At 48.2% G+C, this 14,178-nt stretch overlaps 1 protein-coding gene across 1 annotated transcript in view; it reads left to right on the top strand.

The window, feature by feature from the left end:
* Window positions 1-1,389: 1,389 nt before the first annotated feature.
* LOC136628553 (SURP and G-patch domain-containing protein 2-like) overlaps window positions 1,390-14,178 on the top strand; it is a 31,637-nt gene continuing 18,848 nt past the window's right edge. The window contains exons 1-3 of the mRNA XM_066604544.1: window positions 1,390-1,486; window positions 2,513-2,637; window positions 11,940-13,283. Of these exons, the coding sequence (XP_066460641.1) occupies window positions 2,523-2,637; window positions 11,940-13,283 (1,459 nt within the window). The 5' untranslated portion in view covers window positions 1,390-1,486; window positions 2,513-2,522. The remainder of the gene's footprint in view (window positions 1,487-2,512; window positions 2,638-11,939; window positions 13,284-14,178) is intronic.

A 14,178-nucleotide genomic window follows, 5' to 3' on the forward strand; every position in this document is an offset into this window, starting at 1 on the left:
CATCCTCCGGAGCACAAAGTTATCGCTCAACGTTTGAGCGATCATCTTGCAATGTAAGTGACAACGATTATCACTCAAAAGACATCTTATGAGCGATAATCGTGTCTAAATGGGCCTTAAGATGGCAGTTCTGTTGTTATGTAAAGCACAATTAGCTAACTTAAATTTTTTTTTTTTTTTTACTGATGACCTAAATTTAGGATACATCTTCAGTATCAGATCAGCGGGGTCTGATGGCCGGCAGCTCCAGTCAGCTGTTAGAGAGGTAGCAGGGCTCCGTACATTGTGCAGTGGCCATGAATGGTACTGCAAACTCATTCAGGTCCCAAAATGCTCCTTTATAGTTTAATGGTCTTTTTTTAATCTTTGACCAAATCTTAGATGACCGGATGTGTCAGACTGGCAGCCCATATGCTTTTAAACTCTATAGGCTGCGGGTATCCATGGCATCGCTAAGCGACGGCATGGGAAATACAAACAAAAAAAAGTGTACTGCGCATGACCGCCTACTAGCTTCTGCGGTCATCCGCAATACAGGGGAGTGCCGTACGTAGGGTCACCGGGTGCCGAATCTCACCCAGTCGTGTGAGCCCGATTTATCGGCGTAGAGAACTGCGCATTGTTATGTTTTGGCACGTGTATACCTGCGCATGAACTGCGGATTTTACCAACGCTGCCCTGCGCCCGCTTCTTTAACCTCACATGCTTTCTAGCAACATGCACCCAAAACGCCATACATATACAATGTGATTGCGTCTCTACTGTGTTCCGAACGCACCCGCGGACAATAAGAGGGTTGTACCTGTGTAATACATGGTACATAGAACACGCTGCCTTCTTTTTATATACGCAATAAATATACGCAAGCGTGAATGTTACAATGCAGGTCAATGTGTATTATGCGCGCAGAAAGTGTGAGCCTGGCGAAGCGCATTATTCACCCCACATGGTGGACGCCGTCAGAAAAAGTAACTCCACAATTGTGCTTTTTTCCATCCGCTGTGAAAGGTCCCGAACGGTTGGAGCCCCTTTTATCTACCGGCGTAGACCTGCCTGGTAACAAGGCTTCTACGGCCGCCGCTGACTGACCGTACGGCTTCCCATTCCATGTCATTGCAGGGGGCCGCCTGCCCTCCGGCTACCTCACACCCTCCATGTATCTCCCGGCGCGGCCGCAGCGCTTTACCTATACGGTTACCACAGAAGAGCTCCCACACCGCAGCTCAATCGCAGGCCGGAAGTGACGTCATCGCCCGGGCCGTTCTAGCACGTATAATCCAGTTTCCTCTATGGCAGACAGTCACTCCTCCGGATTCGTAGGGTATTTTTGAAAATATATATATTTTTCCTGTTTTAAATACCTTTCCCTTAACAAATATGTCTCCTACCGAAGAGCGTGTTACGTCATCACGTCGGGAGACGTAGTACGTGCGCAGGCTGGGGCGGAAAAGGCTTTACGCAGCGAATTGGAGAGAGGAGCTAGAAGGTAAGGCTGGCTGAGGGCTTGCCGGCGGCTATGCCTTGATAGAAGGGGTATTGTGCTGCGACTGTACGTGTGTGTGGCGGGCCGTCTCCAGCCACGCATGTGTGACGTATGCTCCGCTGAGCCGGCTGTCTCCAGCCCCATATGTATAAGGCAGGCTCTGCGAAGCATATGCCCCGTATGTGTGACGTGGGCTCAGCGGGCCGCCTCTGGCCTCATATGCGTGACACGGGCTCCGCGCGGTGGGCCGCCTCCGGCCCCGTATGTGTGACGCGGGCTCGGCGCGGCGGACCGCCCCCGGCTTCGTATGTGTGAGGCGGGCTCGGCGCGGCGGACCGGCCCCGTATGTGTTAGGCGGGCTCGGCGGGCCGCCCCCGGCCCCGTATGTGTGAGGCGGGCCGCCCCCGGCCCCACGTATGTGTGAGGCGGGCTCGGCGGGCCGCCCCCGTATGTGTGAGGCGGGCTCGGCGGGCCGCCCCCGGCCCCACGTATGTGTGAGGCGGGCCGCCCCCGGCCCCACGTATGTGTGAGGCGGGCCGCCCCCGGCCCCACGTATGTGTGAGGCGGGCCGCCCCCGGCCCCACGTATGTGTGAGGCGGGCCGCCCCCGGCCCCACGTATGTGTGAGGCGGGCTCGGCGGGCCGCCCCCGTATGTGTGAGGCGGGCTCGGCGGGCCGCCCCCGTATGTGTGAGGCGGGCTCGGCGGGCCGCCCCCGTATGTGTGAGGCGGGCTCGGCGGGCCGCCCCCGTATGTGTGAGGCGGGCTCGGCGGGCCGGCCCCGTATGTGTGAGGCGGGCTCGGCGGGCCGGCCCCGTATGTGTGAGGCGGGCTCGGCGGGCCGGCCCCGTATGTGTGAGGCGGGCTCGGCGGGCCGGCCCCGTATGTGTGAGGCGGGCGCGGCGGGCCGCCCCCGGCCCCGTATGTGTGAGGCGGGCGCGGCGCGGCAGGCCGCCCCCAGCCCTGTATGTAGTTCCTTGTTTCGGTCTTCTGTGATGGAACCTGCATTAATAATCACTCTTCTTCTGCAGACCTGGCAGTATGGCCGGCCGGAGGATGACGCGCGACGCCTTTAACACGGCAGTACAAAACAAGATGCAGAGGTACCACATGAGCATGGACCAGGCCATCTCGGACACGCTGCGTGAGGTGGAAGGTGAGCGGCTGTCAGTCATGTGACACGTTGGGGGGGCTTTTAGACGGATCGATTACCGAGCAAAAGTGAAGGCCAATTGTTCCGTGTGAACGCGAGGCGACGGCGCACAATAATCGTTGGCCGTTCATTCGTCGTCAATTTTATGAAGGCATAAAAACCATGGTTGGCTCGCCCGCTAATCAGTCGGTGTAACCACGGATCGTTCCTTCGTTCTCCCAGCGAATGGGAGAGACTGAGCGGTTCTCGTTAGAACGAGCCAGCGACGTACCTGCTGTGTAAACCGGCGCGCGAACGGCGCCAGCACTGGCTCAGACAGTAATTGGCTCGTCTAGAAGGAGCCTTTTGTGGGCTGTGGCTTCGCTCATCTCAGAAGGCGCCTCGCCACGTCTTCAGGACGTCTATTGCTTACCAGCCTAGGCCGCTCTTACACGATTAGATTTGAATTGCAGATTCTGCAAGCGTTTGATCCGCGATGATACACCGTTTGATCAACTGCATTGGATCACACATTAGCCGGTTGGAATTGCGTAATCCATTCGCGGAAAAGAGAGCGCAGCATGTTCTATTTTACTGTTTACATCCGCGACACAAAGCCCATTGTTCTCTATGGACACAGGTATAACAGTAAGCCCGCATGCAGATATATTACGTATAAGCTGCGGGTATCTGCTAAGGAATGGCGCTGGAAATATAAACAAAAAGGTGTGCTGCACATGACCGCCTGCGTGAGTACACGGTCGTACGCAGGGTCACGGCCGGTCTGACAGCTGGAATCCGCTGCAGGCTGTGTGAGCCTGGCCATAGGGTGCATTCACACGGGCGAGCGCAATAGTAGTATGAGGAACTCAGAGCGATATCACACTTGTAAAACGACGGTTCTGGATGTGAGCACAACGCGTTTTTCAAACAAAACCGTATGGCATCTATATACTTGTGATTTTCACGTACGTGAAAATACTGCAAGTGCTTTCAATAGTAAAACTTGCTCTCATGGCGATCGCATTGCTTGCGAGTGCGACGTAATTTTTTTCCTTCTCTTCGTAAACCAATGTGTTATAAACGCACACGAGTTCCGTCCGTATTGTCATGGTGACACTCGCACCCGTCACTGCACCTTTCTAGAGAAGTTTAAAAAAAATAGTTTGGCGACAGTAAACATGTATTTGTTCTTATATGTTGCGCTGCTCCGGTGTGCGTCTGGATTACGGTATGTTTACATGGGACGGAAGTACTGTGGAATGTCCGCAGCAGAAACGGTCAAAGAGCGGCCGCATGAGGCAGATCTGCGCTGTGCAGGGCGCACAGTCGCCAACTCTTGTCCCCAGATCATAGTACTTTATTGTGCTGCTGAGAAGCCTCGCATCAGTGCGGTCCCAGCAGCGGCATCTTTTAGTAGGCGGGTCAGCTGGCTTAGTAGGCCCAGGTGCTTTCATTTAAGCCCGCGAGTCGCCTTCCGTGCGCAATTCCGCAGAAAAATAGAGCATGTTGCATCTTTTTCCCTATACTCAAAATAGGGAAAAACCACATGTGACAGAAGCCATTAAAGTAAATGGGTTCTGTTTGCGGCACACTGCAGGCGCAGGGTTTGCGTCACCCAATGCGCCCGTGTGAGTCAACACCTTTGGTGCAGATTTTTATTTACTTTAATGCGATCATTGTTATCCATTGGATAGCGGCGATTGCGTAACTGGGGGTCGCTCCCTGCAGCCCCCCCATGATAGCTCCAGGTTGTCGGATACCTCCAAAAGCAGGGAGCTGTCATGTGTGCCGGCCCCGCAGCTTTAATCCTGAGGGCGAGCGTGTTTTTACGGCCCTGAGGATTACAGCCCACTTAGCTAAACTGATCGGATCCATGAGGGGAGCATAGAGTACTCGCCCACATCCTCCGTGATGTCTTGCAGCGTTCTTCCAGGACCTGATGCCGGAATCTACACATGCGCACCAGAGGTCACGTGCAGAAGGGCCCGGAAGATTTAAAATCACCCAGGGGTGAGTAGCCGAGAGCAGGATGCTGTCACCAGGAGCCGCTATATGCGGTTCCCGGTCACATGATCGCCATTATCCAAAGGATAACAGCGATTATCTAAAGCTTAAAAAAAAAAGTTTGTTCCATATCCATGAGGGGAGATGAAATTACATGCCTAAGACCCCCGGATTTATCCGCAGACCTTACTTTGGCTTCTGCGCACGCACCTATCGCCCAAATAGCGGACACATGTGAAGAAGCCGCATATTGCCGGGGTAATTTAAAATCTCCCTACTCCTGGCTACCAAACAGTCATGTGATCGCTGTTATCCAATGGACAATGGTGATCACATAAAAGTTAAGTTAAAGTTTAACGCTCCCTTCAGTTTGGGATGCGTTGTGCATACAGACATAAGATTAGGGCCACAATGGGTATGTCTCTGAACTCGGGACAAACAGGTATCCATTTTGGCGTGCAAGTCTTCATTTATATGTGTGCTGTACAAAAATGATACAATTGCCAAAAAACGAAAATCGTATTTTTTTTCTTCTGCTTTGCTTACATTAATTCAAAACCTGTGGTGTCAAAATGCGCAGTACACCCCTAAATGAATTCGTTCCGGGGTCTAGTTTTCAAGATGGGGGTCATTTGTTGGGGTTCTCCATCGTTTTGGCCGCTCATCGGCTCTACAAGTGGGCAATGGGGCCTAAATCACCTTCATGCAAAATCTATGTTCTGAAAGCCACCGGCTGCTTCTTTCAGTTTGGGCCCCGTTGTGCATACAGACAGAAGATTAGGGCCACAATGGATATGTTTATGAAAACAGGACAAGCAGGGGTATCCATTTTGGGGTGCAAATCCCCATTTTCATGTGCACTATAAAAAAAAATCCTGTTTTTAAAATGACATATTTGCAAAAATATGAAATTTTATTTTTCTCCACTAAATTGCATTAACTCCTTAAAAGAAACGGTGGGGTCAAAATACTCCTGACCCCCTCAGTGAGTACATTAAGATGTGTATTTTTAAAATGGGGTCATTTGTGGGGGTATCTATCATTCTGACACCTTTGCAATCTTGGCTTGGTGTAGGAAAACAAAATGTTCGTTAATATTAAATTTGTACATCTGCTAAATGGTTAAAAAACCTAGAGTTTTTCCAATGTGCTTCCAGAATAAAGTAAACACATGGAAATACAGTCAAACTAGTTCTATTGGTAATCAGTCCGAAAGCAATCGGCTAAACTTGAAACCAATGAAACTCGAGGCAATTATTTCCATAGGAATCAATGTAAATCCAATTAATTCGTTCTAGACATTCTAAAAAACACATCAAGCCACATTTTTTTACAGCGTTTAGCGCAGCTTTTTCAGTGCTAATTGCTGAACAGCATTCCCATTCATTTCAGTGGAGCTGTTCACACAAGCGTCAAAGCGCAGGGTTTCCAACGCTGTATTTTGAAAGCTATGCATGTTCTATCTTTGACCGTTTTCAGCCCTGCGTCGCCCACTAAAATGAATGGGCAGTGGATTCAGCGCTGGAGAAAATGCGGCACAACTTGGTACCGCGTTTTTGGCTACCCGAGGGAAAGAAAAATCAATACTCACCTTGCAGGTGCCGTCGATGTCCCGGGGGCCACTCTCCAGACCTCTGGGGAGGCTGCTGGGCACTTGTCAAGCTGGCAAAGCATCTTGCTGGTGACGGGGATTGCCTCCAGCAAGAGATTGCTCTGATTAGCTAAATGACAGCCCGCTCAGCAAATGACAGCCAGCGCTGGATGCTCCAGCCACAGCCATTCATCCGTGAATGGCTGTGATTGGAGCAATCCGTGAATGGCTGTGACATCTGCAGCGTGGTCACATGGGTCGGCGAAAGTAGAGGCAAAATTCTGCCTGGAAAAATTGGCGAAACTAGAAACTAGTGAAAGAAGACGACAACGAAAGTAGAGCTTTGACTGTATATATCTCATCAAAAATGTGTACAGAATGTTTGCACATATTTGAAATATTACAGTTAAAAATTGACAATTTTTCAAAATGCAAAACCTTTACGGAGTTATTCCATGTTAAAGTGACTATCAGATTACCAAAATTTGGCTTTGTCATTAAGGCACAAACAGGCTTGGTCACTAAGGGGTTAATGTTTGTCCAATAAATGTCTCTCCTGTTTATTCATTCCACAATCAATGCCCCGAATCACATACTATGTTACGCTAAATGAAGACAATGTCCAGCCAGTTCAGCCTATTTCAACCACCTAGTTAATACAGAGGAAGGCTGAAACCCCAAGAGGCAGAAGCCAATTAGCCCATTTGGAGGAAAATTCCTTCCCGACTCCATAATGGCAATCAGACTAATCCCTGGATCAACCTTTGATAGTTCCTACCTGACTGTAAGACCCGGAACTACAACCCCGCTGGTTACCTAATGTCTATATCCTGTAATATCCTTCCCCTCGAGAAAGACGTCTAGCCCCTCTTAAACTCCTTTATGGATTTTGCCATCACCACGTCCTCAGGCAGAGAGTTCCACAGTCTCGCTGCTCTTACAGTAAAGAACCCCCTTCTGTGTTGGTCATGAAACCTGCTTTCCTCTAAACGTAGCGGATGCCCTCTCGTTACCGTCGCTGTCCTGAGTATAAACAGATCATGGGAGAGATCCTTGTAGTGTCCCCTCATGTATTTATACATGGTTATTTGACCAGCCCTTAGCCGTCTTTTTTCCAGGGTGAAGTGTCCTTAATTTTGATGCCTCTCTGACTATTCCAGTCGCTTTATTCCATGTATTAGTTTAGTTGCCCTTCTTTGAACCCCCTCAAGCACTGTAACATCTTTCCTGAGCACCGGTGTCCAGAACTGTGCGCAGTATTCCATGTGGGGCCTGATAAGTGCCTTATATAGTGGGAGGATAATGTTCTCGTCCTTCGCCCCTTTACCTCTTTTAATGCACCCCAAAACTTTTTTAGTCTTTGCAGCAACTGACTGGCATTGGTTACTCCAGTTTAGTCTACAATCCACTAGTACCCCCAGGTCTTTTTTCATATCACTTTTCCCTAGCGGTACCCCATTTAGGGTATATTTGTGACATCCGTATCTCCTGCCCATGTGCATAGTCTTACATTTATCAACATTGAACTTCATTTGCCATTTTTTTTTGTCCAAGTCCCCAGCTTATTGAGGTCCGTTTGTAGCCGTACATTGTCCTCCGTTGTATTAAAGGGGTTGTCCCGCGCCGAAACGGGTTTTTTTTTTTTTCAACCCCCCCCCCCGTTCGGCGCGAGACAACCCCGATGCAGGGAGGTAAAGAAAGCTCACCGGAGCGCTTACCTGAATCCCCGCGCTCCGGTGACTTCTCTACTCACCGCTGAAGATGGCCTCTTCCTCCGTGGACCGCAGCTCTTCTGTGCGGTCCACTGCCGATTCCAGCCTCCTGATTGGCTGGAATCGGCACGTGACGGGGCGGAGCTACACGGAGCTACACGGAGCCCCATAGAAGACTGCAGAAGACCCGGACTGCGCAAGCGCGGCTAATTTGGCCATCGGAGGGCGAAAATTAGTCGGCACCATGGAGACGAGGACGCCAGCAACGGAACAGGTAAGTATAAAACTTTTTATAACTTCTGCATGGCTCATAATTAATGCACAATGTACATTACAAAGTGCATTATTATGGCCATGCAGAAGTGTACAGACCCACTTGCTGCCTCGGGACAACCCCTTTAATTTTCCTATATAATTTTTTATCATCTGCAAATATTGATATTTTGCTGTGCAGCCCCTCTATCAGGTCATTGATAAATATATTGAACAGAATGGGCCATAATACTGAACCCTGTGGCACCCCACTAGCGACTGTGGCCCAATCAGAGTACGAACCATTTATTACCACCCTCTGCTTCCTTTGAGCCAGTTCCTTACCCAGATACACACGTTTTCACCCAATCCGAGCTGCCTCATTTTATATATCAACCTATTATGCGGCACGGTATCAAATGTAGAGAAATCCAGATATATGAGATCAATAGACTCTCCCAGGTCCAGCCTAGAACTTACTTCATTGTAGAAGCTGATCTGATTGGTCTGACATGATCAACCCCTCATGAACCCGTGCTGATGAGGAGTTCTGCCATTGTTCTCCTTGAGGTATTCTAGAATGGCCTCTCAGAAACCCCTCAAATATTTTCCCCGTTACTGAAGTGAGACTTACCAGCCTGTACTTACCAGGCTCTTTTTTGGAACCCTGTTTTTAAACTGGAACCACATTGGCAATGCGCCAATCCAGTGGTACAACCCCGGTCTTGATAGTGTCCATATATATAAAAAAAAAATAGTGGTCTAGCTATCACGTCATTTAGAACCCTTGGGTGTATTTCATCTGGGCCTGGCGATTTATCGATTTTCGTTCATCAATACACTTGAAAAGAAACCATTTAATAGATTTGCCATCTTCCCCATTTGTCTTCTATGATTTCTCCTGCATTATTCGTTAAAGGGCCAGTGCTCTCAGTGCAAATCTGTTTGCTGTTAAAGGGGTTGTCCTGCGCCGAAACGGGTTTTTTTTTTTTTAAACCCCCCCCCCCCCCCCCGTTCGGCGCGAGACAACCCCGATGCAGGGGTTAAAAAAACAAACCGCTCAGCGCTTACCTGAATCCCGGCGGTCCGGCGTCTTCATACTTACCTGCTGAAGATGGCCGCCGGGGTCTGCTCCCTCCGTGGACCGCAGCTCTTCTGTGCGGTCCATTGCCGATTCCAGCCTCCTGATTGGCTGGAATCGGCACGTGACGGGGCGGAGCTACACGGAGTCGGCATTCTGCACGAGCGGCTCCATTGAAGAGAGCAGAAGACCCGGACTGCGCAAGCGCGGCTAATTTGGCCATCGGAGGGCGAAAATTAGTCAGCTCCATGGGAACGAGGACGCCAGCAACGGAGCAGGTAAGTATAAAACTTTTTATAACTTCTGTATGGCTCATAATTAATGCACAATGTACATTACAAAGTGCATTAATATGGCCATACAGAAGTGTATAGACCCACTTGCTGCCGCGGGACAACCCCTTTAATATAGTTTAGGGTTGTTTTTGCTGTCTTTGGCGATCAGTCTTTCTGCCTCCTCCTTAGCAATCTCTTGAGCTTTCCTTTGCATATTTTGGTTTTTTCCCTGTATGATTTTAGCGCTGCTTCGCTGCTTTCTTGTTTTAGTAGTTTAAACGTTTTCTTTTTTTCGTTTATTGCCCCCCCTCACTTACAGTCTTGTCTTCCTTCTACTTAAGGCCACCTCCGGACAGCCGGGTCGGATTCCGCTGCGGGAATTCTTGCAGCGGGACCCAACCCGAGCCCCTGCAGAGAGCAGCGCGTCGCTCACCTGTTCCCACGGCCCCGAATTTTTCCTGTGCGGGCTGCCGGCGCAGGCCGGAGCCGGCGGCCGGGGTGTGACATGTCTGTGCGGGGCTCTGCGAGCGCCATACAGAAATAGAGCATGCTGCGATTTGTTTTCTGCGCGGGATTTCGCACAGACAAATCGCGGCCGTCTGCATAGGATTGCGTGTTGTAATGCAATCTGGTGCATGCGTGTACGGGCGTCAATTCTGCGGGGAATCCCGCCGCGGAATTTCCGCCTGTGTGCAGGAGGGCGTGGGAGGTTCTTTTTTTTTTTTTTTTTTTTTTTTTTTTTTAGGGTATGAACTGCTCACATGAGGTGATTAGGATGTTTTTAATCTTTTCCCATTTGTCCTCTGTGCTGATATTGTTGAGGATGTTGTCCCAATTAATGTTACCGATAGTAGTTCTGAGCTGATCAAATTTTGCTTTACTAAAGTTTGTTGTTTTTTTTTTGGTCACTCCCTGATGAGGTTTCTTATTGAATGACAGCTGGAAATGAATTATATTGTGATCACTGTTCCCCAAGTACCCCTCAACCTGCACCCCAATTATTCGGCTAAGTCCAGAGTGGCCCTCCCTCTAGTTGGCTCCTGCACCAGTTGGGTAAGGTAATTATCTTTAATTGTTCCCAAGAACTTATCACCCTTGTGACATTTATAGGTTTCGTTTTCCCATGTTATAGCCGGATAATTAAAGTCCCCCATAATAATTAGTTTGTTGCTGTATGACACCTCTTCTATCTGCCCTAATAATATTTCAGTTTCTTCTGTTGCTTTTGATGGTCTATAGAAAACCCCTATCAGTATTATTTTTCTTCTCCCTGTGTTTCTACCCACAGAGATTCCATGTGTTTATCTCCTGCCCCTATATCTTCCCATAGCCTCGAATTAAGTACGATTTAACATAGACATACCCTTCCCCCTTTCTGTTCCCCACGGTCTCTTCTGAAGATATTGTAACCCTGTAAATTCACCACCCAATCGCACTAATTATCCAGCCATGTTTCCGTTATTCCAACGGAATTTAATTCTGTGGATTCTGAAGGTCTGCAACTCGGGGCTCTGTTCAAAGTGGACACTGAAACTTGTAAAATGGCCGTGGAATGTTTTGAAAAACCAATGACCTCCCACTACAGAGAGATGTGCTTTGCTTCTGTAAGACATGCTAAGCTACCTTTTGCCTTGAGGAGACGCATAATGGACACACTGAACTGTTGGATTTGTTGGTTGAAAGCAATATTGTGGCATTCAAGAATGATTTCTTTGATGCAATCAAAGATGATTTTCATCAGTCATTCTCGCTTCAAGCTTACCCACTTTACCGATCAGATTTTTTGCATTCGTAGCCATACAATTTATACAGTTGTTGTTGTTCTTTAAATTCATTTTGCTACTAATGGTACTGTTGGCTGTTCTGTCACTTCTAACCCCTCCTCCTGCTCGATGCCCGTTCCCATTACCTGAACCCAGGTCGCTATCCACACTGCCTACCTCCCTGTTTCTCTTTTTGCCCTCCACCCCAGTCCCTTGTTTAAACACTCCTCCAGCCTTCTAGCCATCTTTTCCCCCAGCATAGCTGCACCCTCCCCATTAAGATGCAGCCCGTCCCTACGGTAGAGCCTGTAGCCGACAGCAAAGTCAGCCCAGTTCTCCAGGAACCCAAACCCCTCCGTCTTACACCAACTCCGGAGCCACTTGTTTACCTCCCTAAGATTCTGCTGCCTTTCTAGTGTCGCTTTTGGTGCAGGTAGTATTTCTGAAAAAAACTACCCTGGAGGACCTCGCCCTAAGCTTGGATCCTAGGTCCCTGAAATAGTTTTTCAGGGCCCTCCATTGACCTCTAATTTGTTCATTGGTGCCAATGTTCACCATGACCGCTGGGTCCTCACCAGCCCCTACCATGTTGGTCATCTTTTGGTTTGTGAGGAAGTTTAATCTTTTGATTCTTATTTCCAATAGGTCCGTTTGCACCAAGAAGACCAGTAAATGACATTGACCCTTACAGAGATAAACAAAGGTTTTCTGTCCGTGATCATCCTCACGGCTCTGTCGATAGAGACCGGCATATAGACTTGAGAAAAGACAATATTTCAAACCAGCCTTACCTTCATGAATTAGAAAGGGAGCCCTACGGTGGAAGAAGGATGAATAATTTTTTGGATAGATTGGGTTCTGGTGACCTGGTCGCAAAGGAGAGGTTTTACCGAGAAAAACTAAATGCTCCAGATCACCGTATCAGTACACTTGCAAAAATAAGGCCATTACATCATGAAGAATTCCTTTCAAGAGACTTGAACCTTGCTCATAGAAATTGGGAAGTTGATCGTCCTCTTCGTGAACAAGAAGGTGCAGTAGGGCGTTTAGATGTTTTTAGGGATTTACGTTCCCAGAGTGAGTTTGGTCCCATGAATGATGCTTACAACTCTCAAAGAACTATGGGACAAGTGCCCAAAAGGCACACAGAGAAGAAAAGCCCTATAGCACAGCATATTCAGAGTTTTGGCAGCAGACCAGATGAACCCTACCCTATACAACAGGATTCCGAAAATAAACCTGGTGGTATAGATGGCACAGACTCCACGGTAAAAACGGCGTGGCAAATTGTAAAATGGGCCAAATTTAATTCTGTGGATTCTGAAGGTCTGCAACTGGGGGCTCTGTTCAAAGTGGACACTGAAACTTGTAAAATGGCCGTGGAATGTTTTGAAAAACCAATGACCTCCCACTACAGAGAGATGTGCTTTGCTTCTGTAAGACATGCTAAGCTACCTTTTGCCTTGAGGAGACGCAGAATGGACACTGAACTGTTGGATTTGTTGGTTGAAAGCAATATTGTGGCATCCAAGAATGATTTCTTTGATGCAATCAAACCATTTGACATGGAGATGATGATGATCCAGCAGCGTTTGGTAAATTGTGTATTACCTTTGTTATATGCCTCTAATGAATTTGAGCGGGCATATTCTCTCCTCAGGGACCCTGAACATCTCTTTAGTGCCCTGGAGAAAACGGTGCTGATGTGCCAGAGGTCTTTGGTAATGATAGGTCAGACGTTTGCACTGATTACCTCTGCCAGACGGCATAATGTTCTTAATGTGTTGGGCATCGCTGGTTCATGTCTGAGTCCTTTACAGCATCCGAATCTGAAGAACTCTTTTCTTTTTGGAAGTGACTTTATATGGGAATTAAAAACCTTTTTAAAGAAGAAAGACAATAAAATAACCTTAAAACCCAAATCCAGGTTAACGGCTAATACTAATGTTGCAAAGGAAGAAGAATTAAAGTCTAAGGTGGAGAGTCAAGGTTAGTTGCTTAATAACTTTGGACTAACTCTTTGCCGAACGCTTTTATACAAAATACACGGTACCTTAAAGGGGCCAACTATATTGCTTATTAAATAAGTGAATTAAACCACAAGTGAAAACCCAAAGGTTATGTGCCAGTAACGAGCCTCTGGTTGTACTTGCATGGGTTTAGCCTCGGTTCACACTTTCATCATGTTTGGTGCCTCCTTCGGCAGATGTGATAGAATAGCTCTGCATGCAGCGCTTTTCCTCCCATGAGAATGATGGAAACTTCAATGGGCTCCATCAGGTATCTATGGTGAGCATCGTACGGCTTGATCTGGTAAGGCGTTGGGGCTTCTGTTAATAAGTTGATGCTGGTGTGAACAGATCTTAACCCAACTCTTGGATCCGTGTGCACTACTGCGAGCTCATGGGTGCTGTGTGCTGCCCCATCAGGCACAGGCGGTGCATCTGCAGTAGGTTGATTGGTTCTCCCACAGAAGTGTTGGTTGCAAGTCATTTTGCACACGATTTTACAAGTTTTTCAAACTGCCTACTGTACCGACTAGCTATCCACATCTAAAGTTCCTAAGTTTTCATGTTGCAACTTTGCCATTAGATATAGATCAACATTTTTATTAAAGAGGTTTTCAAAGTTATTGAAAAACGAGAGGGCAGGAAATGGTTAAAAAAAAACTAAACCCTACACACCTCTGATGTGCCGTGGCTCCTGTCTTCACCTCCGGCTTCCATGTTCTGTATAAATACATGACCAGTCACTGGTTTCAGAGAGATACAGCTTGAGACGACCAAGGCCAGTGATTGACTGCAGTGGTGACCTGCACATACAGACATGTCAGGGCTATGCTTTGTAATCTAAGACCAGTGGTGGAGTCAGGAGCGGTGGCGCC

Source organism: Eleutherodactylus coqui, chromosome 5 (assembly GCF_035609145.1).
Source record: "Eleutherodactylus coqui strain aEleCoq1 chromosome 5, aEleCoq1.hap1, whole genome shotgun sequence".
Lineage (NCBI taxonomy): Eukaryota > Metazoa > Chordata > Amphibia > Anura > Eleutherodactylidae > Eleutherodactylus > Eleutherodactylus coqui.